Source organism: Myxine glutinosa, chromosome 4 (genome assembly GCF_964187855.1).
Source record: "Myxine glutinosa chromosome 4, kmMyxGlut1.1, whole genome shotgun sequence".
Taxonomy (NCBI): Eukaryota; Metazoa; Chordata; class Myxini; order Myxiniformes; family Myxinidae; genus Myxine; species Myxine glutinosa.
In genome coordinates, this window is record NC_136264.1 from 134708088 (window position 1) to 134735028 (window position 26941).

Consider the following 26941-nt stretch of genomic DNA (forward strand, 5'->3'; position numbering starts at 1 on the left):
CACATTTTTACCCGACACGACCTGTGACCTTTGCGCTGAAATCTTATCAGTTCACTTTTGCATCAGAATAATTTACATGGTTCCTTCAAGTAACAATTGTTCCTAGATATGTATAGATATGATTTTTGGCAGCCATCCTTTCACAGCATGCCATGTCAGTTTTTCTAATTTTGTTTGTGACAGCATGTCATGTGAGTTTCAATTGTTACGGACGCGGTTTGGATGTTATTTTTGACCGAGCGGTTGGTATGACCGCGACCGAACAGTTATTCCCCGACTAGACTCCGATTCCACCCAGACGTTGACCAAATCGCGCTATGCTAAATCAGCGGGGGTTGACTCAGCCTGTCATCCTTCCGAGGTCGGCAAATTTGAGTACCAGTTCACTGGTAATTCCCTGCTTGTCGTTAAAGGCGGCAAAAAGGGTTGGCGTCAGGAAGGGCATCCGGCCGTAAAACATCGCTTCAAAAAAGGGGACCCGAAAAACAACAACAACCACAGTTCCCGAAAAAGGCCAACCCCCGCTTGCGGGGAAAAATGGCCTCTAAAGGTGTTTTTTTTTTGTTTTTTTCTTCAAGTTAAGGGAGTTGAAAAATAATGACTTTTTAAAAACGTTTCAGTCTGAAACACTGACTTTTTAATGACGCAGCTTGTACATAAAACTGCAACTTTATTTAAACCTTACAACAGAACCAATGTAACTGTCATGTTGGGCACCATAATAAACACAATATCAAATACTCAGCCATTTTTCTATGATAAAAAATTAAATGAAAAACAACAAACAACAGGCATTTTAAGGCCATTTTCCCTGCTAGAGTGGGGGTTAGCCTTTGTTTGATTTAATGACTGGTCAAAATCGCAAATTAAAAAAAGGAAAGAATTAATTCTTTATTAATTAAGAAATAATTAATTAATTAATTAAAAGGAAAATTAAATTTAAAATGAGCTTTCCTTGTTCACATAGATTTCTCGCATTGACTTATCATTGGTGATTTTAGCATCTTTGACATCGGATTACTGCTTCGACTCCTCTGGCAAAGGTAAGCATATTCTTTTTATACTCACGATTTTACGGGTTTCACAAATTTTCGCAAGTTTATGGGTCTCGTTGTTCATCTTATCTTATGAGTATTATTGTTCATCTTATCTTATGGGTCTTCAACTAAAGGTGGCACAGGAATGTGGAATTTATTACTTCATGGTCTGTCTGCATTCGGGTCCCTCCTGTACATAGCATGGGTACCTCGCTAGTGCTATATATAGCTCAGTGGACCTATGACATGTATAGTGCTACGTAGCAGTTCCGATCTCTTATGGAGGACTCACGTTGTGAGATGCGGCCAGTTGAAGACTAGCGGCTTTGCGCGCAAATTCCTTATGCACTTTTTCCCAAGTTCCAAAATGTGATGACTTTTAATGACATAAGAGAAAATATAATGACTTTTAAGGGCCTTAAAACCAGAGTTTCAAATACAATGACTTTTAATGATGTGTGGGAACCGAGAATTATATACTTAATAGAAGGACCAGTGGGGTTATGTTGTTATCCTTATTCAAACGTGTAATTCAAAACACCTTACTGCACTGGAAAACGTGGGAACAGCAATACTGTGCTGTAAAGGGTGGGTCTTTTAATACCCTCTCCCACATAGAAGTGGCTCTACACAATACACATTTACATAGCGAATACGTGGGACCCCCGGCCCCCACCAAGACCACCGACAAAGGTAAAAAAAAAAACAAAAAAAAAAACATATACACTAATTGGGGTCATGCTGATCATATGTAGCAAGTCTGGATGTAATTGGCACCGAACTGTAGGAGTAGTGCAACAAACAAACAAAAATAAACACACACCGGTCCGTAAATTATAATGACTAGCAACGGTACCTGCCCTATGGGCAGGGCTTCAATTGGGAAGCCGAAATGAAACGGCAATGGCCTCTCCAATATTGTACCCGTTTGTGACGTTTGTCACATTGTCTCCAGTACCCGTTTGTGACGATGTTTTCATTATGACGAAAATATTCGAATTATTTATTCGAAATTCGAAATTCGAATTCGAATTCGAAAAATACGAATTCGTATTTATTCAAATTGTACGAATATGTGAATTGTGATTCTGTTTCATTGTGATGTTTGTGCGGCGACGGGCGGTGTGTACTGAGGGCAGGGACTTTATCAACGCGAGCTGATGACTCGCGCTTACTGGGAATTCCTCGTTCGTGGGACACTGTCTCTCAAGCCCCAGTCCCCATCACAAATGGGGCTCAGCGGTTTACCCAAGCCTGACGGTGAAGGGCAAGGTACACACTGGCCCGTCCAGTGTAGCGCGCGTGCGGCCCCGGACATCGAAGGGCATTAAACGTTCATTAAACATTAAACGTTCATTAAAGGATTACGAAACGAAAAACATCACGAAATTATGGATTGCACGAATATGTGAATTGTGATTGTGTTTCATTCTGATGTTTGTGCGGCGACGGGCAGTGTGTACAAAGGGCAGGGACTTAATCAACGCGAGCTGATGACTCGTGCTTACTGGGAATTCCTCGTTCGTGGGACACTGTCTCAAGCCCCAGTCCCCATCACGGATGGGGCTCAGTGGTTTACCCGAGCCTGACGGCGAAGGGCAAGGTACACGCTGGCCCGTCCAGTGTAGCGCGCGTGCGGCCCCGGACATCGAAGGGCATTAAACGTTCATTAAAGGATTACGAAACGAAAAACATTACAAAATTACGTTCACACCGTCACGTCAAACACTACCGTGAACACATACATCGTCACAACATCGTCACAATGAGAACATCATCACAATGAACGTTATGCGAACACGAATGTTATGCGGGAGTCCAAACCTGAGAATGCTGGAGACCAAAGCTGAAATTGGGAAAACTAAATAGCCTATTTTACTCCCAGGGGTCCCAGGATTACCCACCCAAAATATCTTTGCGATCGGTTCAGCAGTTTTTACGGTACCTTCGAACAGACAGACGGACATTTGGTGAATTATAGTAAGATACCAAGTTTGGTCAAAATCCCATCACTGGTTCACAAGTTAGCACAGTCACAGAATTTCTACCTAATGGGATATCTGACCTTTGACCTCTTGATCTCAATCTAATCCATTTATCTTTAGTTCATTATACATACTTGTACAAAGTTTAACTTTGTTCCCCCCCTCTCCCCAACCTTACACCACGATTTTTTTTTAATGCCGAGAACAAACATTGCTACATCATGGGTGATGAACGCAACATTGTGGTCAAGTTTCATCGGAATTGTATGTGTAGTTTCTGAGAAGAAATCAAATACCTATTTTGGGGGAGCAATTTCCCCACCCACCCCCAGTTCCCGATTTTATTTAATGCCGTGAACATCATTTTGTACATCATGGGTGAAGAAGGTTGTGGTCAAGTTTCATCAAAATAGTGCGTGTAGTTTCAGGGGAAAAAGCAAATTCCTATTTTGGGGGGTCAAACCTGGATCCACTTTGACCTCCAGTAAACCCCCCTAGATCCCGTTGTTTTTTTATGCCGTGAACAAACTTGAGTTGCAACATACCAAATATAATTTGTGCAAAGTTTGGTCATAATCCCATCAGCGGTTTTGGAGAAGAAGTTGCAAGTTTTTACGGACTGACGGATGGACAGACGACACGCCATTACATAAGCTCCCTGGAACCAAATTCCAGGTGAGCTGATAAGAAAAGTAGGTCTTGATGTTTCGGGCAGCATGCTCCACTCAACGAATGGAATGCAGTGTTTATAAGAATGCCACACCTGCCATTGGCAGGTAATTGTGAGGTGCTGATTGGCTGTTCATTGTGTTGCTGATTTCCTCTTCATTGCGTTTCGGTGTCTGCGTGTTAATGAGGGTGAGCTAGGCATTGCTAATGGACAGCCCGTTTTCTTGGGTGATTTTGTGATGAAAATATATCTCCATAGCTTCTCCGATTCTCCTTGTGTGTCAGTGGCTGCTGGATGTGTCAAGTATGCTGTCCGACTATAGGATACGATGATTAATTAGTCTGCATGGTTGACTATTGCCGATTTTTCTCCCTTTCCCCTCGTCTATTATGTGCTGATGTTATTTTAGTCTAGTAGTGAAAGTCCTGCCAGTTTCACCAATGTAAACTTTCCCGCATTAACAAGGGATGCGATAAACACCAGGATGGTGGTTGGGTCTTCTGTCCTTATGTATGTGAAGAGTAGATTCGAGCTTGTGTGTCGAGCAATGGCAGTCTTGGTAATGCGCTGAATGTAGTGTGATGCATGTCCAATGAAGGAGAATAACACATGCTCTGCCACTTCCAGGGTTGGATCACAAGCTTTTGGTGGTTTAGTGATTATCTTGTGGGTGGGATAACCGTTGGATTCAAGGGCAGTCATGTTATGTTGTTCGCGATGCAGGTCATTCTTGTCGCTGATAGTGTAAGTGCGACGAATTAATAGTGGTGCTTGTTGTTACTTGTAGCTTTTTTAAAACTGTATTGAGGATATGTGGTTGGGTTAACTTGTCCTTTGTATGGCTCACTAGGGGGAGGAGCCTTGTCTATCTTAGACAAAACAGGATACGGTCAGTGTCTTTGTTCACGTGTTCCCCCAGGTCAAATTGGGCAAGGTTGGGTGAGTGAGGGAATGGGGATGGGAAGAGGAATACGACACGTTCCATCCCTAAAATACAGGGAGAAGGCCCTCCTTTGGAGCTGTCCATCGTGTGGTAGGCCTGATATGGAACGTCCCTAGGCCGTGATTAGTTGTTCAATGTCTGGTCCACTGTGCCCGAGTAGGAGAGATCCCATCCCACTACCTCCTCCCATCCCTTCCCATGAACTTAGTGTTAGAAGAGTGATTGGTTAGCATCGAGGTGGGGCGGAGATTTGCTGCAGGGCGGGGGTCAGGGATAAGTGCTTGTCTGACACTGGGAACGAATGGCCTCCTCCTGTGTCAAACTTACTTGGTATTGTGAGCTATTTAAAAGTTTACATGGTGGAATAACAATAAAGTAAAAGGTTTACACCATGTGTTGGCTCTTCAAAGAGCTATTTATATTCTTTATACTTTAAAAAGATCTCTAAAGCAAAAGAAAAACAAGAAAGGTCGGCCTCAACCTTCCTCTGCACTCTCTTGTACTTCTGTTTCTATTAGCTCTCTTGCTGCTAAGTCAATTCTGCAGCATCCCTGTGCTCGTCTGTTGTGCCGTGAGATGCATTCCTCACCAACAGGTTAAATTCAGCAAATCACTGCATGTTATCTTGGGGTAAGTGCCCCATGTATGGATGCTCATCAGGGGGTTCAGCAGCTGGTGTACACAGAACTCACAAGATGAATAATTAAAATCCATCTCATGATGAATTTACAAGACAAATGATGAATTGCGAAAGATGATGGGAATAAAGCCTGTGATGGATGCTGTGAAGAGAAACAGGTTGAGATGGTTTGGTCATGTTTTGAGGAAGGATGAAAGTGACTGGTTGAGAAGATTGATGCAAATGAATGTAGAAGGAAGTAGAGGACGGGGAAGACCGGGGAAGACTTGGCTAAATGTGGTGGAAGAAGAAATGCGGGCAAGGGGGTTAACAAGGGAAGATGCAGAAAATAGGGCAAAATGGAGAAGATTGTCATGGGGACCGCAAGGCCAACCCCCGCTCTAGCAGGGAAAATGGCCTTAAAATGCATGTTGTTGTTTTGTTTGTTGACAAAAAAAAATAGTTTGGCAAACATCTGTTGGCTAATTTATTTTTTGACATTAAACGAACATATAAAGATTTAAGTACACCGATTTATTACCTCTGCCACCAAAGGTGGATGGAGGTTATTTTTTCACCCCTGTCTGTCCGTTTGTGAACAAAATATCTCAAAACGTTGTGGACGGATTCGGACGAAATTTGGCAGAGATGTCGCGTATGTGACACCGACGAAATGATTAGATTTTGGTGAAGATCCGGATTCGGATCCGGCTACTAGAAAATTTTAAGTGATTCTTCACCATTGGGAGATCGGGCCAAAAACGATACACAGCAGGATATCTCAAAAGGTTGTGGACGGATTTGGACGAAACTTGGTGGACCGGTTGGGTGTCTGACAAGGACAATTCGATTCGATTTTGGTGAAGATCTGAATGTGAAATCGTTTATGAGAATTATTAAATTCTCGAAGTGATTCTTCACCATTGGGAGATAGGGCCAAAAACGAAAACGATACATAGCAGGATATCTCAAAAAGTTATGGATGGATTTGGACGAGACTTGTTGGACAGGTTGTGTGTCTGACGAGGAAGAATCGATTCAATTTTGGTGAAAATCCAGATCCAGCCAGTAGAATTTTTTTAAAGTGATTCTTCACCATCGAGTGATATGGCCAACCAGGTGGAGGTATGCTCTCTACTGAGTGCCGTTCTAGTTAAATTAATGTGGCATGCTATATCACAGTCATTATGGCCAAATGACCTGCTCCTGGGTCGAAGTTCCCTTCAAAATATTCATCAAACATACATTCAATGTGTTTTCTGATGGTTTCATGTGATCTCAAGATGTGCATAAGCGCATGTCACAAACATTTTTTGCTTTTCATGGTGCTATTGCGTCATTAAACCTGAACATTGAAATTGTGTGTGTAAACACAAGTTAAATTGACAAACAAAATCATGAATGAATCGATTGCAAAACAGCAAAAACAATGCATAAAATAAATCATGTTCAACAAAAGCTGCTCACCTCCATCCTCTGCCAGTACCAATCCCTCGGCTTGGCATAGCCAGACCAGGTTCAGGCCCATACCGGTCGTCATCTCCTCCGTAACTCCTCTGTTCATCCTCCAAACCGTACGGCTCTGGTTGGAAGTGTTCAGGGTGTGAGCGAAGTTCACTGACACTGCCTCCTCCAGGTGCACCCCCTTGTTTGCCCGACCCCAAAAGCATTTCCAGAGAGCGATGGTGAGGGGCCCCGGATTTCAAGGGGGCGGCAGTTCGGGGAACTGATCGGTATTCATCAGTGATTGCCGGACGGTAACCATACAGTCCCTGTGGAACATTTGGATTATAGATTAGAGTTGTTTGATGTAAAGGTGGAGAGAGAGACAGAAAATTAGTGGTCAGCAGAGAGCAACAATTATATGGCCATGGGCAGCATAGAAAATAAGCCAACACAGAAGAGTCTGAGGCAAAGAGAACAAGCATTGAAAAGTGTCGATAAGGTTTTTTTTGGGGGGGGGGGGGGCGGGTTTGGATACAAGATCGAGGCTCATGAAAGAGCTAACATTTATCACACAAAAAAATCAAAACAGACACACAAAGTATATAATAAGGGGAGCGGTAGATAAGATTGGGAGAGAAGGGGAAGCACACAAACACAACATTTGAGAGCAGGGACATTGGGAGATCTGTGGGAGGGAGAGGGCTTGGGGGGAGGAGGCGTGGGAATGGGGCAGGGGGTGGGAGAAGTATAAAACACAAGGACACTGCAAGGACTTCCAGGAAAGAAGTTGGTATTTCAAAAAAGTGGATCTGGGTTGAATTAGCGGTGGTAGAAAAGATCAAGGTTTTGGATGGGGGAAGATAAGAGATGGTGGTGAACAGCTGTTTTAAAGACCTGGAGGGAGGAGTGGGATTGCAGAGAGTGAGGGAGTTTGTTTCAGAGGTGGGAGAAAAGAGGAATGAAGGAGTGAAGATGAGCAGAGAGTCTTGATTTTGGCAGTTTAATCATAAGAGGGTTGCAGGCGGATCTTGTGCGACCTGTAGGAATATTTGGGGCCCAGAGAGAGCTGGGGGAGCAAGGCCGGAGAGGAGTCGGTAGAAGACAGAAAGACCACCAACCTGCCTGCGGTGAGTAAGTGAGAGGCCCTTGGGGTTAGCCACATCGTGGGAGATTCCAATGATTCTGAAAGCTTTGGTTTCAACAGCGTGAAGCCAAGCTAGGTGTGAGGCAGGAGCACCGGCCCAGAGGGGAGAACAGGATTGACTTGTTTGGTTTCTCCTATCGGAGCACTTATCTCATGCATTCTAGGGTTCAAATCCCATATACTGCACTGATTTGTCTTGCATGTCCTTGTTGTATTGGCTGACTTCTGGCACATGGGTAGCTGCCTATCTATGCCTCCAAACAACCAATGCCTGGCTTTCATTACTGTACTTGGTTGTGCTGGATTCGAGTACCAAAACCACTCAGTGAAACTACAAAGGTGATGGGCATGAGAGAGTGGGAGGGAGGAAGGAAGGGAAAGAGAAAGCAAAAGAGAAAGCAAAAGAGAAAGCAAAAGAGAAAGCAAAAGAGAAAGCAAAAGAGAAAGCAAAAGAGAAAGCAAAAGAAAAAGCAAAAGAGCAAGCAAAAGAGAAAGCAAAAGAGAAAGCAAAAGAGAAAGCAAAAGAGAAAGCAAAAGAGAAACGCAAAAGGGAACGCAAAAGGGAACGCAAAAGAGAAAGCAAAAGAGAAAGCAAAAGAGAAAGCAAAAGAGAAAGCAAAAGAGAAAACAAAAGAGAAAACAAAAGAGAAAACAAAAGAGAAAACAAAAGAGATAAAGATATTGCAGTGCACGTACGCACGCACGGACGGAGGGTAAAACCATAGTCCCCCTTTCGCTCCGGGGTGCGATGGGGGACAAAAACAAAAGATAGAACGAGAGAGAGAACGAGAGAGAGAACGAGAGAGAGAACGAGAGATAGAACGAGAGAGAGAACGAGAGAGTACGAGAGAGTACGAGAGAGTACGAGAGAGTACGAGAGAGAGAGAGAGAGAGAGAGAGAGAGAGAGAGAGAGAAAAGGGAGTGAGAGAGAAAGGAAAAGGGAGTGAGAGAGAAAGAGAAAAGAGAAGGGAGTGAGAGAGAGAATCAGAAGGGAGTGGGGGGGGGGGGGCAGAAAGGAGTGAGAGGAGATGGGAGAGTGAGAGAAAAGGAGCAGAATGTAGAGAGAGAGAAAAAGGAAAAGGGGAGTGAGAGGTAAAGCAGAGGGAAGTTAGTGAGGAGAGTAAAAGAGAGAGAGAGAGAGAGAGAGAGAGAGAGAGGAGAGGGGAGTGAGAGAGGGGGGGTGGTGGTGAGAGAGAGGGGAGAGAGTGGTGTGAGAGATAGAGAGGGGGTGGCAAGAGAGAGGAGGGAGAGTGGTGAAAGAATGGTGAGAGAGCGGTGAGAGCAGTGAGAGAGGGGAGAGCAGTGAGAGAGGGGAGAGCAGTGAGAGAGGGGAGAGAGTTGAGAGGGGAGAGAGTTGAGAGGGGAGAGAGTTGAGAGGGGAGAGAGTTGAGAGGGGAGAGAGAGTTGTGAGAGAGAGGGTAGAGAGTAGGGAGAGAGAGAGGGTAGCGAGTAGTGAGAGAGAGGGTAGAGAGTAGTGAGAGAGAGGGGGTGAGGAAAGAGAGAGAGAGGGGGGGGTGAGGAGAGAGAGAGAGAGGGGGAGGGAGAGGGAGAGGGAGGGAGAGGGAGAGGGAGAGGTGGAGGGAGAGGGAGAAGGAGAGGGGGAGGGAGAGGGAGAGGGGGAGGGGGAGGGAGAGGGAGAGAAAGCCAAAGCGTGCGGGGAGGAGACGAGAAAGCGTGCAGGGAGGAGGTGAGTAAGCGTGCGGGGGAGGAGGTGAGTAAGCGTGCGGGGGAGGAGGGGGCGAGTAAGCATGCGGGGAGAGGAGAGTAAGCGTGCGGGGAGGAGGCAAGTAGCGTGCGGGGAGGAGGCGAGTAAGCGTTGTGGTAGGGGGCGTAAAAGCGTGCGGGATGGGGCGAGAAAGCGTTGTGGGAGGGCGCGAGAAAGCATGCGGGGAGGGGGCGAGAAAGCGTGCAGGGAGAGAGTGAAAGTGTGCGGGGAGAGTGCAAAAGTGTGCGTGGAGAGAGAGTGTATGAGGGAGAATGTATGAGGGTGAGTGTATGAGTGAGAGAAAGAAGGTCTCTTCACCTTTGGATCAATGGTATGTGCATAGACTCCTCCATAAGGGCTCCCATCTCTACGTTCGTTCAAGTAAGCAGGGTCATAGTTGGTGGGACGAAACTGATCCTCCATTTGCATTTTTAACAAAGGAATAAAGTTTCAGCAGCTGTTGTTGTTGTTGTTGAAGTCTCTGTGTCAGTCAGTTTCCCAATCTGTGGGGGGGGGGGGGGGGGGGAAGTATGAAGCCATTATGTGGATGGAGGAAATATGGATCTAAAGCCTAGGCAAGGTCAGTCTTTTTACATTCATCATTCCGTTTGTCCAATACACAGCCCACACTATATCTTTCCTTTCATCTCAATGTGATCAAAACTACCTTGCTTACAAAAACACAGGAAAAGAGCCATTTTATGTTTTCGTAAATGTTTGATACAAGTGGGACTGGGCGAAGCGGGAACGGGGGTTGATGGAGAGAGATAGAGATGAGATAGAGAGATAGAGAGATAGACAGAGAGATAGAGATAGAGATAGAGATAGAGATAGAGATAGAGATAGAGATAGAGATAGAGATAGAGATAGAGATAGAGATAGAGATAAAGATAGAGATAGAGAGAGAGAGAGAGAGATAGATAGATAGATAGATAGATAGATAGATAGATAGATAGAGAGAGATAGATAAGAGAGATAGATAGATAGATAGATAGATAGATATATAGATATAGATATAGATATATATATATATATATACAGTGGAACCTTGACTTACGAGTGCCCCAACTTACGAGTTTTTCGAGATACGAGCCGTCGCTCCGGCGGTTTATTGCTTTGAGATGCGAGCCGAGATCCGAGTTACGAGCTTTCGCCACCCGGTCACGTGGTTATCTTGCCGTTCAAGTACAGTATCTTTGTCGTATAGCGCTGCATTTTAGTTTTCGCATTTCGGTTATTTTGAGTTTTGCCGCCAGGTGGGTTCTGGTCACGTGGTTATCTTGCCTGCCGTGCACGTACAGTATCTCTATCGTATAGCGCTGCATTTTAGTTTTCGCATTTCGGTTATTTTGAGTTTTGCCGCCAGGTGGGTTCTGGTCACATGGTTATCTTGCCTGCCGTGCACGTACAGTATCTCTATCGTATAGCGCTGCATTTTAGTTTTCGCATTTCGGTTATTTTGAGTTTTGCTGCCAGGTGGGTTCTGGTCACGTGGTTATCTTGCCTGCCGTGCACGTACAGTATCTCTATCATATAGCGCTGCATTTTAGTTTTCGCATTTCGGTTATTTTGGCGTTGGCGCTGTGTAACGACACTTGCCTCACTCATTTTCGAAACATTTTGAAAGGGAGGAAGAAACAAACCTCGTTGGACAGGTTTTTCTTTAAACGCCCTGCAAGTGAAAGCGAGGAAAGTGTGGCGAAAAAGGCAAAAGTTATCCCCTCCACCTCCGCCAGCATCTTCGTCTGATCTTCAGGTAAATACACTTAATAAAACCAGTTTATTTCTTTACATTGTCTTTTATTATGTACAGTATATACGAGGTCGTGCTTGTTTATACATTATTTGTTATTTATAAAGTACATTTTTCTTATTTAAAAACACGTAACAAAAAAAATTGGTGTGGTTTTTTGGGGGCTGGAACGGATTAATAGCATTTCAATGCATTTCAATGGGGAAATTTGATTTGAGATACGAGCAATTTGAGTTACGAGCTCGGTCACGGAACGAATTAAACTCGTAAGTCAAGGTTCCACTGTAATATATATATATATATATATATATATATATATATATATATATATATATATATATATATATATATATATATATATATATATATATATATTGTAGCGGTTACCGCTGGATGTACATAATCGCCTTGCACCGGCCAGAACACGGCCAGACGCGCCTCTCCCGGCATGCCCGGACTCACTGTTCCCGGCACGCCGAACCTCCGGGCACGCCCGGTCTCGTCTTTCCCGGGCATGCCCGCTCTCGCCTTTCCAGGGCTCGCCCAGAGCGTCCGGGCATGCCCGCTATCACCTTTCAGGGCTCGCCCAGAGCGTCCGGGCATGCCCGCTATCGCCTTTCCAGGGCACGCCCAGAGCGTCCGGGCATGCCCGCTATCGCCTTTCCAGTGCTCGCCCAGAGCGCCCGGGCACGCCCAGCCTCGACTTGCCAGGCCGCAGCCAAACACGCCCGGGCAGGTCCAGACTCGCCTTTCCAAGGCTCGCCCTTGATACCCGGGCATGCCCGGTATAGCTTTTGCCGGGCAAACTTCCCGACATAAATGTGTATATATATTGTTGCCCGGAAAAAACGGGCTTGTCAGAATACCTGAGCTGTTTTGTTTCAATAAAGCAACTCGGACGAATTCCGTCTTTGGTCGCGTCAATTCTTTCGACTCGCGTTGGAGCGCAGTTCCTTCAATATATATATATATTATATATATATATATATATATATATATATATATATATATATATATATATATATATATATATATATATATATATATATTTATATATATATATATATATATATATATATATGTTGTAAGACGCAACTTTCTATTCAACTTCATCCTGTGCACCACACCCTCAGGACTAGATCCTTTCAACCGTGCTCACCGCCGACCTTTCACCCATTTATACCACACACTGGGGGTTTACCATACAAATTGCTTGGTTGAGATAAGTTGCCACATTGGGAATCATAAGTGCAAATGTCAATGACGTTTGTGCTTATTTAATTAGGAGATTTTTGGAAAGTCATTAAGTGTTATATTTAATTAGTACTGGTGCATCTACTCTCCACAGAAGGGGCAGGAAGTGAACGGTATTATCCTCTGTAGGGTACATACAATACAGTATATCTACCCTCAGGTCTGTTTGTTGTCTGTGTTGGACGCGATAAGCATATAATAGCCGGCGAAGCCGGTGTTGTGAATGAACGCATACGTATAATGTTGAAAACCCAGATTTTGCTGGATCCTTTGAGAATTCCAAGCTTTGACGCACCAAATCACTCAATGGAGGCCGCCATCTTGCGGATGCGGAAGTATGCATTAAAAAAATTGCGAAAAAGTTCAATAGGAGTTTGTTTCACCCATCTTTTTTTGATTCACCATCTTATGCACCTCTAATTTGTAATTAAAATACTTTAAGACCAACCTCGTTCCCCGGGCCCACACCCTGGTTATCTTCAACGAAGATCGTCACCAAACACCGGAATCAATGAGATTCGAGCATTGAAAAAATATTTCAAAAAAGCTTATTACGCGTTTCGGAGGCTGAAAACAACGTCAAATATTCTAAAATTGACGAATAATTGTTTTTTAGAAATCTCGCGGCCGCAGGGGATAGTTTTTCACGGCCAGAAATATCCGAAGTCGAGACGGAATTCACCTAATTAATCAAGAAGGAAATTTCATAAATTTTAATCTCATCCAGAATGCAAATGGTGTCATTTTGAACTCGGTACGGTACCTACTACACCTACCTACTACGAACTACCTAACCTACTGATGCCATAGTGATGGGTAAAATAGTGGCAAGAGGCTTTGGCTTCGCCGGCTCATTGCGGCTTTGCAGTCGGGTACTAGTACCTCAAGGATGTAGGGATTCCTCCAGATTTCTTTAAGTTTAGTGTTAAACAGCAGTAGCGACTGGTTAAAAAGGTAATCACTTGTTTGTGGTTTATAAGGCCAAGTAAAATAAATTATTAATTTCTCATCCCTGCCACCTTCCTATTTGACAGCCACCTTCTTTTTTTAGCTCACCTGGAACGTAGTTCCGGGAAGCTTATTGGATGGCGCATCGTCCGTCAGTCCATCCTAACATAAACACTTGCAACTTATTCTCGGAAACCGCTGATGGGATTGTGACAAAACTTGGCTAAAATGATATTTGTTATGTTGGAACTGAAATTTATTAACGGCATTAAAAATATATATCTCGGGGTCTAAGAGAGTCTACTGGGGTTCAAAATTGGCCCAAGTTTGACTCCCCAAAATAAAACTACACACACGATTTTGATGAAACTTGACCACAACCTTCATCACCCGTGATGTACCAAAGTTTGTTCATGGCATTAGAAAATCAGGGTCTCAGGTGATCTAGGGAGGTTCAAGTTTGACCCTCCCCCCAAAATAGGTATTTGCTTTCTTCTCTGAAACTACACACACACAATTTTGATCAAACTTGGCTACTTGGGGTCTGCAGAGGGGGTGGGGGTTTGAGTGACTGTTGCTGCTGATCCAGGTGAGTTTAAGGACCTGCGGTACAGATAGTACTGCGGTACTATCTTCTCATTTATCAAATTTACTAATATTTTTGTGGGTTTTTTTATTTTTATTGCAGTGGTGGGAGTCTGGCACCCAGATCGATAATTATTTTGCAGTCAGTACAGGCCTAGAGCTCACACAAATGAAATCAATCTTATCTGTATGTATGCTTGCTCATAACAAAGGCTCAACGAATGCAATCTTTGAGACATGTACATACATAACGTGTACAATTAACTAGCTCTAGCGATAGCGTGCACGTTATCAATATCAAGAACAAACAATTTCGGTAGTTTTAATTGAGCGACTGACGAAGTATAGTAGACCTAGGTCTTAAAATGGCCTTCATTGCCTCCACCACTGAAGGTGGATGGAGGTTATGTTTTCAACCCTGTCTGTTTGTTTGTCAGTTTGTGAGCAGGATATATCAAAAAGTTGTGGCTGAATTCAGACGCAACTTGGTGGATAGGTTGGGTGTGTGACAAGGAAGAATTGATTGAGTTTTAGTGAAGATTTCGAATCTGGATCTGGATCAGAGAATTTTTAAGTGATTCTTCATTGAGTGATAGGGCTAAAACCGATCTATAGCACAATATCGCAAAAAAGTTATGGGCGGATTTGGACAAAACTTGGTGGATAAGTTGTGTGTGACAAGGACAAATCGATTTGATTTCGGTGAAGATCCCAATACGATCTGCATACGAGAATTTTAGCATATTAAAGTGATTCTTCACCATGGAGTGACGGCCAAAAACTATATACAGCATGATATTTCAAGAAAATGTGGACGACTTATGACAAAACAAGCCAGGTAGATTTTGGTTCAGGTCCGAATCCAGATCTAGCTGATCAGTGGCTGCAAAATCTAGACTGTTCAGCCTGGTGTAGGTATGCTCTGCAACGAGTGCCGTTATTCTGTAGTTACCTCCGCCACCAAAGGTGGATGGAGGTTATGTTTTCCACCCCGTTTGTCTGTCTGTTTGTGTGTCTGTGAATAAGATATCTCAAAAGTTGTGGATGGATTCGGACAAAATTTTGCAAAGACATAGTGTATGTTGCACGGACGAAATGATTAGATTTTGGTGAAGATCCGGATCCAGCTAATAGCATTTTAAGCGATTGTTCACCATTGGGAGATATAGCCAAAACGATACATAGCAGGATATCTCAAAAATTGGGAGATATGGCCAAAACGATATATAGCAGGATATCTCAAAAAGTTATATGCGCATTTGGATGAAACTAGGACAATTCGATTCGATTTTGGTGAAATCTGAATATGGATTCGGATAGGAGAATTATTTAATTCCCAAGTGATTCTTCACCATTGAGAGATAGGGCAAAAACGATATATAGCATGATGTCTCAAAACGTTATGGACGAGTTTTGTCATGGACGACTTATGACAAAACTAGGTAGATGAGTTAGTTAGGTGACAAGAACAAGCTGATTAGATTTTGGCTCAGGTCTGGATCCAGATACGACCTATCAGTGGGATACAAAGCGTAAACTGTTCACCTGGCGGAGGTATGCTCTCTACTGGGTGCAGTTCTGCTTTGTGTATGCATCTGGAAGGCTGGCAGAAAGTTTTTAAATCCATGGTACGCTCGTACCATGTTCGACGGTAACGGTACCCAGACTTTGGGGAATATTTTAAATGAATTTGCAAATGGCGAGTTCGACCATAGATCACCCATCGACAACTACAAGACAGCTCAGGTCAATAGTACAAGTCCGCATATATGTAGTACTGGTTAAGTACGTACAAACGCACAGTTCAGAAAACAGTCCAGCTGCTGCAGTAGATGTTGACGTAACGGGTATATGACGAACGTCATTTTAATGGTACATCGGATGTGTGTTGGCGGTAGTGCTAGTATTTGGTCTGGTAGACTTCACTATGTGGTGGCCATCTTGGAAAAAAAATCAAAAATCTGCAAAATATCAAATAGTATGGCGACCCCCTCATTTTTGTTGAAAAGCTCGGACGAGAAACTAATAATATATTTTGCTTGGCCTAATAGTTTTTACTTCTGGTAGGGATGGTGCCGTGCCCCTACAAAACGCCACGACAAGCTATTTACACATGTTAACACAGCATTTGTCCGAGGAGGAAAAAACACTTGGGGAGGAAGATATTATTGGTATAAATATTGGGATATAAAATAATATTAATATTATGCTATTATCATTGGGGTTGTATCACCTCCACCACCAAAGGTGGGAGGAGGTTATGTTTTCACTCCTGTCTGTTTGTCTGTGAACAGGATATCTCAAAGTTGTGAATGGATCCGGACGAAATTTGGTGAAGTGTGTGTGACAAAGAAGAATTGATTCATTTTTGGTGAAGATTCAAATCCGGATCCAGATCAGATAATTTTTTAAGTGATTCTTCACCATCGAGTGATCGATTTCTATAAAGCAAGGTTTTCTATAAAGCAACATTTTAGAGGGCTAAAACGGATATACAATATAACATATCTCAAAAAATTATGCACGAATTTGGATGAAACTTGGTGGACAGGTTGTGTGTGTGACACTGACAAATATATTCCATTTTGGTGAAGATCCGAATATGGATCTGGATACAAGAATTTTAAATTTTCGTGATTCTTCAATACTGAGCCAAAAACGATACACAGTATGATATTTCAAAACGTTGTGGACGAGTTATGCCAATACTCGGTGGACGAGTTGGTTAGGTGACGACAACAAGGAGACTATATTTTGGTTCAGGTCCGAATCCAGATCTGGCCTATCAGTGGGATAGAAAATGTAAACTGTTCAGCCTGGCAAAGGTATTCTCTTCTACCAGTGCTATTCTAGTTTATATTGAATTTGTCATTAAAAGGAGAGACACAGAAGGACACACACACATGGCTAAAGGCAGAAAATGCTTGATTTAATGTGTTAAAAACAAAATGTTGCTGAAAGAAAGACCAAGGCCAGGAGGAGGGGGCGACAAGGACAACAGAGAAATGAGAACATTCCAGAATGTGTGCTGTGAGGAGCACCTACTGTAGAGTAAGGCTTACCTGCATTCCATATCCCACAAAGAAGAGGAAAAATCGCACCCTTGTCCGAAGGAAGCGGTTCAGTTTGGCATTTTAATATGAAATAGGAAAAGCCTAGAAACAAATGAAACCCATTAGCATTACCCTTTAGAACCTTTTAGAATCACACTTTAGAATCCTTTAGAAACTATTAGAATCACCATTTACAACCCATTAGAATGACCCTTTAGAACATTAGAATGACCCTTGAGAACCCTCCAGAATTACCCTTTAGAACCTTTTAGAATCACACTTTAGAATCCTTTAGAAACTATTAGAATCACCATTTACAACCCATTAGAATGACCCTTTAGAACATTAGAATGACCCTTGAGAACCCTCCAGAATTACGCTTTAGAACCCTCTAGAATTACCCTTTAGAACCATCTATAATTACCCTTTAGAACCCTATAGAATTAAACACGGTGGGTTATAGAAAGGTTATTCTTCTTCATTTTGACAAACGGATGGACGGATGGAAGGAAGGACATAGCCAAATGTTGAAGCAGCTTCACCGCTTAAAAATTACTCCACATTAATTTTCTGGAACAAATATACAATTCCTGTCACACAATTACATTAAAAATACACCTGATGTTTTCTATAAAGCAAGGTAAGAATGGGACATGCAGATGTCACATAATTGAACAATTCCACCTAAATGATAATTTTTCTTGTTATAATAAAAAAAAACTAAAAAAAAACACATTTAGAGGCCATTTTTCCCCCGCAAAGCGGGGGTTGGCCTTTTTCGGGCACCATGGTTGTTGTTGTGTTTTTGGTCCCCTTTTTGAAGCAATGTTTTACGGCCGGATGCCCTTCCTGACGCCAACCCTTTTTGCCGCCTTTTACGACAAGCAGGGAATTACCAATGAACTGGTACTCAATTTGCCGACCTCGGAAGGATGACAGGCTGAGTCAACCCCCTTGGCGTTAATTCAGCGATCGACCGGGATTCGAACCCAGGATCCTGGGATCCTAAGCTGGCACCCTAGCCGCTAGCCCAACACCAGGCTCTTGTTATACCATCAAAATGAATATCAACAATATAAAAATCCAGAGAGCTAGTCCTCTCTGCCACAATTGAGCCCCAAGCCTCCATTAGCATGACAGAATCTTGCTGTCCTTCAGATGTCATCATGTTGTCTCACATAATACATGCTGATGTTTTGTTCAGATTTATGACATCAAGACATTTCCTGGTGATTTCCCATCTGGCAAAACAAGATGCACAAGCTACAAGTAACAAGCAGCTCATAAACACTTTCCTTGGTAAACTTCAGGCAACCTCTACAATTTTGTAGAGGGAAAGCAGAATCAACTGCTGTATCTGTGAACTACCCCATCATGGTGATGAAAAACTATTTAAAAAAATCCAGTAAATGTGCCCTTGCTGGGGAAGGTGGGGGAGGGGAGGCAAAAATGAGTGGAAACCTTAACAAGCAAGGTTACCAATTCCTGACATAAAAATTGCACCATAAAATGTGTCTACATTCTACAATGTCTATGGTTAGTTAATAAGTTACAAGTAGGCTCTGTGACTTTTGGCAAAGGAGGAAAAGAAAATGGTAAATTTGAATCACTAAAAACACCCGCTCCCTATGGGACTGGCCAGGGGGTGGGGAATGATGGTTGTGTATATGTGCGGAGGAAGGGGGAGGAGGGTCATGTGTATGTGCGCACCATTCTAAATACTTGTTCCATTTGTATTGATAATCCTTTTCACCATAATTATACATGTTCAGGGATTATTTTCACAGTTCCTTGGCCTATGATGCTTTAGATGGGAGATGAGAGGTCATTAGTACTAGCATTGCACCTGTCGCTACACTGAAGGTAGTTGAACACAACATACGTATGTTCCAGTACAGTAATACAGTTTATTAAGTCAATATTGATTAAAAAATTATTCGAGAAACATTTTGTTAACTATTAACCTAGGGTTAATCCATACTATAATTCAGCCTGGTGTTTGTTTGTTTGTCACACTACTCCTACAGTTCTGGGCCAATTACATCCAGACTTGCAACATCGGATCAGCATGACCCCAATTAGGGTAATGGATTCTTTTTTTTTTTAAATCTTTGTCAGTGGTCTTGGAAAGCGAGGTGGAGGAGGGGGATGACAATTCTCTATGTAAATGTTATTGTGTAGCTCCGCTCCAGGTGGGAGAGGGTATTGCAAGTCCCCACCCTTTACAGTATTGTAAAGTATTGTAAAGTATTCCTGTCCCCACGTTTTCCAGTGCAGTGAGGTGTTTTAAATTATGCAGCAAGAGGTATTTTGAAGAGGTATTTTGAATTAAACGTTTGAATAAGGAAGGATCAGAATCATTGGAATCTCCCGCGATGAAGCTAACTCCAAGGGCCTTTCACTCACTCACCGCAGGCAGGTTGGTGGTCTTTCCGTCTTCTACCGACTCCTCTCTGGCCTTGCCCCCCCCAGCTCTCTCTGGGCTCTGTCCCCCAAATATTCCTACAGGTCGCACAAGATCTGCCTGCAACCCTCTTATGGTTAAACTGCCAAAATCAAGACTTTCCGCTCACCTTCATTCCTCTTTTCTCCCACCTCTGGAACAAACTCCCTCACTCTCTTCAATCCCACTCCACCCTCCAGGTCTTTAAAACAGCTGTTCACCACCATCTCTTATCTTCCCCCATCCAAAACCTTGATCTTTTCTACCCCCACTAATTTCACCCCAAATCCTACACTTTTTTGAAATACCAACTTCTGTCCTGGAAGTCCTTGGTCTCCTTGTGTTTTATACCTCTCCCCCCCCCCCCCCCTTCCCACGCCTCCTCCCCCCAGGCCCTCTCCCTCCCGCACTTCTCCCTGCTCTCAGGTGTTGTGTTTGTGTGCTTCCCCTCCTCTCCCCATCTTGTCTTCCGCTCCCTCTTTTTGTATGTTTTGTTTGTCTGGTTGATTTGTTTGTGGAATAAATGTTAGCTCTTTCACGAACCTCGATTCAGTATACAAAAAAATCCTCCTGGCTGCTCCCGTAGGGGGTAGGTCCTTCTAGTTTTCGTAATATGCACACTTGTTTGCCAAAAAACAGTTATGAATTTGTTTTATGTTTCCAAAGATCAGACGTCGTATTTGTTTTTCAAGTTGCAAAATGCAATTCTTATTGGGTCATGAATAATACACAGCCATAAAGGCCGAGCGTAGTGCTAGACTTAACATCGAAGTACAACTCTAGTTATTTCTTAGTACGCATTTAGATAAGTGTGAGGTGATAAAACACGATATACAAAGTGCGTCGCTATTTGTAATGGCCAGCTCTATCAATCCTTTCCTTATGCTTGTGTCTAAAACTGCTTCTTCCTTTACTCTTTTTGATGTTCTACCTTTTGTAATCTGTCTAATATTCCTTTGGGGGGAATAGCAGGCTTACATGCTTCAAAAGTGGCCAGATTTGGCACAAATTGGCTCCAAGGGCAAGTTGTGAAGCACAGGGGCATGGACTCTTCATGAATGATGCCTGTGCGGCCACTGGAGGTGGAGCGGGCAGAGTTCAGTGATGTCATGGGGCAGGGGAAGGCTCGAGGTTATAAAGCTGGGTACAAGAGCAAGTCACGTGTGGCCCTGATGAGAGAAACTGCGGGAGGTATAGCTGTGTCCTCTCATGGAATTAATGAGACCTAAAGACTCAGGTAATTGAGGATCTTTAGTTTGTACGTTGTCTTTAAATGTCAATTGTTTGCTTCTCCTCATTGTTATCCCAGCCCCATTTTGAAATACACCATTACAATTCACTTGTTCTCCGAGTGATTTGAATTGCCACGATCGCACAAGTCCGCTAAAGAACAGATTGGGTTTGGGACGATTAGCATTCAGTGCAAGAACGTGCCATTGTTGGAGCAACTACCGCTTGGGTTACCACTTTGGGAATTTCAGACGCCTAAGCATGTTTGCCCAATTGGCTTCAGTGCCATAATAAGTAAATAACATGGAATTTTAGGCCAGGGACCCTGCACGGAGCACCAAACTCAGTTGGCTGGTACGACCGGGTTGAGCGGTTCAGTGAGATTCAAACCAGGGCAACCAGAACGGATCTGGCAACTACACATTATTCACATTCATATTGTTTTGTAGTAATTATCATTATTGTTGTTGTTGTTATTATTGCTGTTCTTATTAGAAGCGGCCTTGGAAAACTCCTTGATGAGCTATCTATCTATACACATTAAGAGCATTTCGTCAAGGCAGAAAAAATCCTGGAAGAGGGAGGCAAATCAAGTTGCTACACCCTTTATCATATGACTATTGGTCCCCCTGGCAAGTTTGGTTGAGATCGGATAAGTAATGACCAAATTAATCGCCGTCAGACGGACATAGGCCAAATTGAATATTTTGGTATGATGGTTCAATTCAAGTCAAGTTCTTTCAATTGATGACAGTTTTTTTGTAATATCTCAAAGGAAGAGAGGGAAAGTTCAAGTTTTTGCAGAAAAGGGATGACAAAACAGTTGATGATAAAACTGAACTGAATATAAAATGCTGTATCTTGCTGTTTACCTCCAAAGCTCGTCAACCAAACCTATTCTTTTCTCCCCCCCCTCAGACTTAATGCTAACTGGACACTGTCCTTTATCAAAATCACTTTATCAACAGCCAACATCACACCCATAAACAAGAAGGATGGGAAATGGATGGATCCTCTCAACTACACACTCGTTATCTTGCATCTGATTCCAAAGAAAGTTATAGAATAAATCAGCACAGCACAGTCTTTGCTTTTCTCAAATGGCCTGCTCTCTCATATCATCACAATTTTAAATTCCATCCTGGGCACTCAACTTGGAGAAGCTTTCCATGCTGCTGCTTCTTTATCAATGATAGAGGCCCAGAAGATCATACAAGATGCCAAGGTTCTTTCTCCAGACATATCTCAGTCATTCAATACAGCATGATAACCTGCTCTGCTTGCAAAGCTTTTCACCTGTGGAATAAAAGGCTATCATCTTTCTGCTCTCTCATCTGTAGATGCTGAAGTGCTCCAATGCAGCATATTGGGCCCAGCTGTCCCCAGTATAGACCAATGACCTCATTGAAGCTGTGTAAAACCCTCAAAGGATAATTAGCTACATTGCACAATACAATTCCACAACCCGCTGACAGTGGTAGCAGAGACTTCCCTATCTGCTGACCTGGAAAGGATCATATTCTGGTCAAACACTCAGTACATGCCTTTCAATCCATGCAAATCTTGCATTCTCACGCTGTTTCTCCAAAAGGATCATAAAATCAACTGAGCTATACATTTCCACAACCACCCATTAATGGAAGTTGTTCAGCCTCTTAAACCTCTGGGGCTCACAATCAGCAATGATCTCTCTTGAGCAGAATATGAAACAAAGCTGGCCTCCAAAAGGCAGCCCAACACTGAGAATCCATTGCCAAGCCAAGTCTTTCCTTGGTAGATCGGAACTTTTCACAGCCTACAAGACCTTTGTCCATAGCTCGATGTTGTACTGCTTGTCCCCATGTACCGACACCCCAATTTCGGACCTCTCTCTCTCAAAGGGATGCTGTGGAATCCAAATCGCTCAACTTTGGCATCTCTTACAAAGCAGTGGGAGCACAGGGTCTGCTGCATTATCATCACAGACACGTTGGTGGCCTGTTTTTTTTTTGTTTTTTTTAACCATCTCTCCTTAGGTCTTGCTCCCTCTGCCTTTTCATCCCTCCAAACCTTCTCAGTCAGTCCAGGTTAGATTCCCTCCATATACAGACACGACATGGCGTGTCTGGAAAATTCTGATCACGTGGGCGGTGTACGCCATTTTGTTTCCATTTACCGTGAATCGGTTGGTTATTTTCTGTGAGAAAATAATGAATACGACATGATTGCTTGGTGTTTTGGTGGCAAAATATGATAAAAACATTAACATGGAAAAGACCTTTTTCTTGATGGCCAAATACAATTTAAATGCAGTTTTAGCCCTATTTTATTGTTATTCTTTTTCTCCTTATAATTATTCATTTTCTTCACTCATTCCTCACGTTCACTGCAGATCTATCTTTTTTTATATCTGTATTTCCATCACTTTTGACTTTTATATCTTCACTTTTTTATCTACTTGTTGCATTTATCTGCCCATCTTCATTTCCTTTTCCTTTTCTCTCCCTACATCTAAATTTACTTTGTGGACATAGATTATGTTGCATGAACAGGATAATGATCTAAAATAAATCATCTAATGTCTCTTGGATTCATGGAAAGTTTGATAAAGTGCAAGAGCCATGCTACAGTGTTAATCATATAAACATTGGGCCGGCATAGCAGATGCCTCTGTACACACCGCTCCGCACTAGGCAAGGAGAGGTAGACAAACTGTCACGTAGGTGCTTCACAGACAGGGTGATTCATCAGTGTGTATGCCATCTCTTTTGCTCAAGGTCATCTGCCAGATTCTTGGAAATCAGCAAACATTACCGCTTACACAAAAAAGGTGCAAAAACAGATCCTTGCACGTACAGACCAATCAGCCTGCTCCCAATTATCAGCAAAGTCATGGAATCCATCATTGCTTCAGATATCAAATCCTTCCTCTTCTCCAATGGCTTGATCTCTGATCATCAATTTGGATTCAGACCAGGTCATTCTACTCTGGACATGCTGCTTCTGCTGTCTCAACAATGGATGGAGGTCCTCAATGCCAAACAGAAAATCAGAGCTGTCTCCCTTGACATATCACAGGCCTTCGATATGGTCTGGCACCCAGCTCTGCTCACCAAACTCTCCTCCCATTGGTATCCATGGAAATCTCCATGCATGGCATACAGACTTCCTCTCTGGTCGTAGTCAACGTGTGGCCCTGAATGGATTTCTCTCATCTCCCCTTCCTGTTCAGGCTAGAGTTCCCCAAGGCAGTGTTCTGGGCCCTGTGCTTTTTCTGGTCTTCATCAATGATCTCTCCGACTCTGGAAAATCCTCTCTATCTCTTTGCTGATGACTACACTCTCTGCCGCTCCATTCCTCATCCCTCAGATCGGCAGTCTGCAGCCTCCTCACTCTCTGCAGACCTGGACAAAATCACACACTGGTCAAACAAGTGGAACATGTCTTTCAATCCTGACAAATCTCAATCTCACTCTCACTATGTCTCTCTGAAAAGACCGACTGGACAACCCTCTACTTTCTCAACAATCCTCTCAAAGAAGTTCTGTCACTCAAGCTTTTGGGTCTCACTATCTGCCATGATCTTTCCTGGGAAAACCACATTTCCAAGCTGGCCTCCAAAGCCAGTCGCCGACTGGGCATCCTCCGTCGTGCGAAGTCCTTCCTTGGCACACCTGAGTTCCTCACCACATACAAGGCTTTCATCCGCAGCTCAATGGAATACTGTTCTCCCCTCTGGGTCGGTGCTCCTGCCTCACACCTAGCTCGGCTTGCTTCACGCTGTTGAAACCAAATCTTTCAGAATCATTGGAATCTCCCGCGATGAAGCTAACTCCAAGGGCCTTTCACTCACTCACCACAGGCAGGTTGGTGGTCTTTCTGTCTTCTCCCGACTCCTCTCCTGCCTTGCACCCCCAGCTCTCTCTGTGCTCTGTCCCCCAAATATTCCTGCAGGTCGCACAAGATCTGCCAGCAACCCTCTTATGGTTAAACTGCAAAATCTAGGCTCTCTGCTCACCTTCACTCTTTCATTCCACTTTTCTCCCACCTCTGGAACAAACTCCCCCACTCCCTTCAATCCCACTCCTCCCTCCAGTTCTTTAAAACAGCTGTTCACCACCATCTCTTATCTTCCCCCATCCAAAACCTTGATCTTTTCTACCACCGCTAATTCACCCCTGATCCACTTTTTTGAAATTCCAACTTCTTTCCTGGAAGTCCTTGCAGTGTCCATATGTTTTAGACCTCTCCCACCTCCCCCCAATCCCCCTCCCTCCCACAGATCTCTCGATGTCCCTGCTCTCAAATGTTGTGTTTGTGTCCTTCCCCCTCTCCCCCCATCTTGTCTACCACTCCCCTTATTATATGTTTTATGTGTCGGTTTGCCTTTTTGTGTGATTAATGTTCGCCCTTTCACGAGCCTCGATGTTGTATACAAAAAAAAAATCTGTCAAATGGACGTTAAGCTGGGTGTCCTGTCTACTATCATTAGTTGGTGGATATTAAAGAGCCAGCGATGTCCTTCGCCAAGAGTAGGCAAGTTGTCACCGTAAACCTGAACAAATTACAAATTGCTGCCCTGTCCAATTGCTGGGAAAGCAATGGCAAACCCCCTAGTATCACCTTTGTCAAGCAGCCAAAGACCTGCCTTCAAGAAGAGCACTCAATCAATCAATATTTTCATTCACAATTGTCATCTTTTCTAATTCTCTACTCTCTTGATGGTGTGCACATCTGGAATGGATGATGTGCCCCCCCCAATCATTGTCTTTCACTTTCCTTCCTACACTTCTTTCAAACTTCTGCATTCTGTCACTACTGATATGTGTTTATTCTACTCATTCGCTCTGTACACTTGGAATTAAGCACTAATCAGTGTGAACCTTTACCAGCGCATTACACTTCACCTCTACTCCTTTGTTCTTTTTTTTCTGCTTGTGGAACTTCCTTCCTCGGTCTGTTCAACCCCAATCCTTCCCCCCCCCCCCCCACCTCACCCTCCCTCCACCCACTGCCGCCTCCCTCCCGAGGAATTAAATTTAGAAGTGTACAATTACCTTACATCTTCTTCCATCCCAACCAATCATTTTCATAATCGTCATTAACCCCTCTTAAAACACCCAATTTTTTGCAGGTCACTACATTTCCTTTCCCCTTTCATTCCGTTAATCCCCTTATGGTGTCCATGTGTTGTCACACTGCTTCACTGTCAGTGTTGCCTTCTACCCCTGCCACTTTGTTCTTCCATGAGCCCAGACCTTGTATACAAACAATTGTTTGTTTTTTGGGGGGGGGGTTTTCAACAATGAAAATCTTTCCTTTAAGTTGCTTTTTATTATTTCATTTAGGAGACCCAAGCATTGCCACTTTGAACAAAGTTGTGGTGTAAATAAAAATTGCTTTTTAGAACTTGTTTGTTTCTTCCCTGGTCGAAAATCCCAGAGAAACCAAAAGAAACCAGCAGAACATTTATATGGGTCTCTATTGGAAATCACTGTTTCTATTGGTTTCTATAGGAAGGAACCAGTAGAGTTTCCAATAGAAACCAAACCAGATTTGGTTGAAACCAATAGATGCAACTGGTCTGAAAACCCATATAAACCAATAGGAACCTTTAAGTAGTTCAACTGGTCCTGTAGAAACCATTCGAGTTGACTGGTCTGAAAACGCATAGACCAACCAAAATACTTTAATTATATTTTGTTATAAACGCAAAACACACAGTTTCATATGGAATTGAGTTATAGTCATGTTCTTTATAACAGGGTTTCCATGTAGAGTCTTTGTTGTACATGTGAATACAAGTTGCAGTGCTGATGTTGTAAAAGTTATTTGCAAAACGGCAGGATATTTAGGGCAGTCGATTAACTGGTTCCATGTCTGGAACTGGTATTCTACTGGTCAAATTGACCTATTGATTTTACTTCCGGGTCATTCGCCTAGCAGGCTGAGCTGAGTCGGTCGTCCTGTGTATTTGATTGATTCTGTTGGATTTAGCGTGTGCTGTCGTGTTGTGCTTTGTGTGAATGATTGTGATGGATCCCTGTTTCGTTTCCTGGCTTATGGCGGCGTGTCTGCCCATGAGATTTGCAGTCTTTCGGTTTTTACCTGCCACCAAGTTGAAAATTTCGAACTGTAAGTACCCG

General features: G+C 43.2%; 1 protein-coding gene across 8 annotated transcripts in view; it reads right to left on the reverse strand.

Moving 5' to 3' along the window:
• LOC137425265 (splicing regulator ARVCF) overlaps positions 1–26941 on the reverse strand; it is a 193337-nt gene that overhangs the window by 88895 nt on the left and 77501 nt on the right. For 6 of the 8 annotated variants that reach the window (XM_068113516.2, XM_068113515.2, XM_068113513.2 and 3 more), the window contains 3 exons: positions 17153–17245; positions 9869–10053; positions 6722–7026 (listed from right to left, as the gene is read on the reverse strand). In XM_068113516.2, the coding sequence (XP_067969617.1) occupies positions 6722–7026; positions 9869–9979 (416 nt within the window). In that variant the 5' untranslated portion in view covers positions 9980–10053; positions 17153–17245. The remainder of the gene's footprint in view (positions 1–6721; positions 7027–9868; positions 10054–17152; positions 17246–26941) is intronic. The other 2 variants (XM_068113514.2, XM_078776472.1) reach the window with 1 other exon arrangement.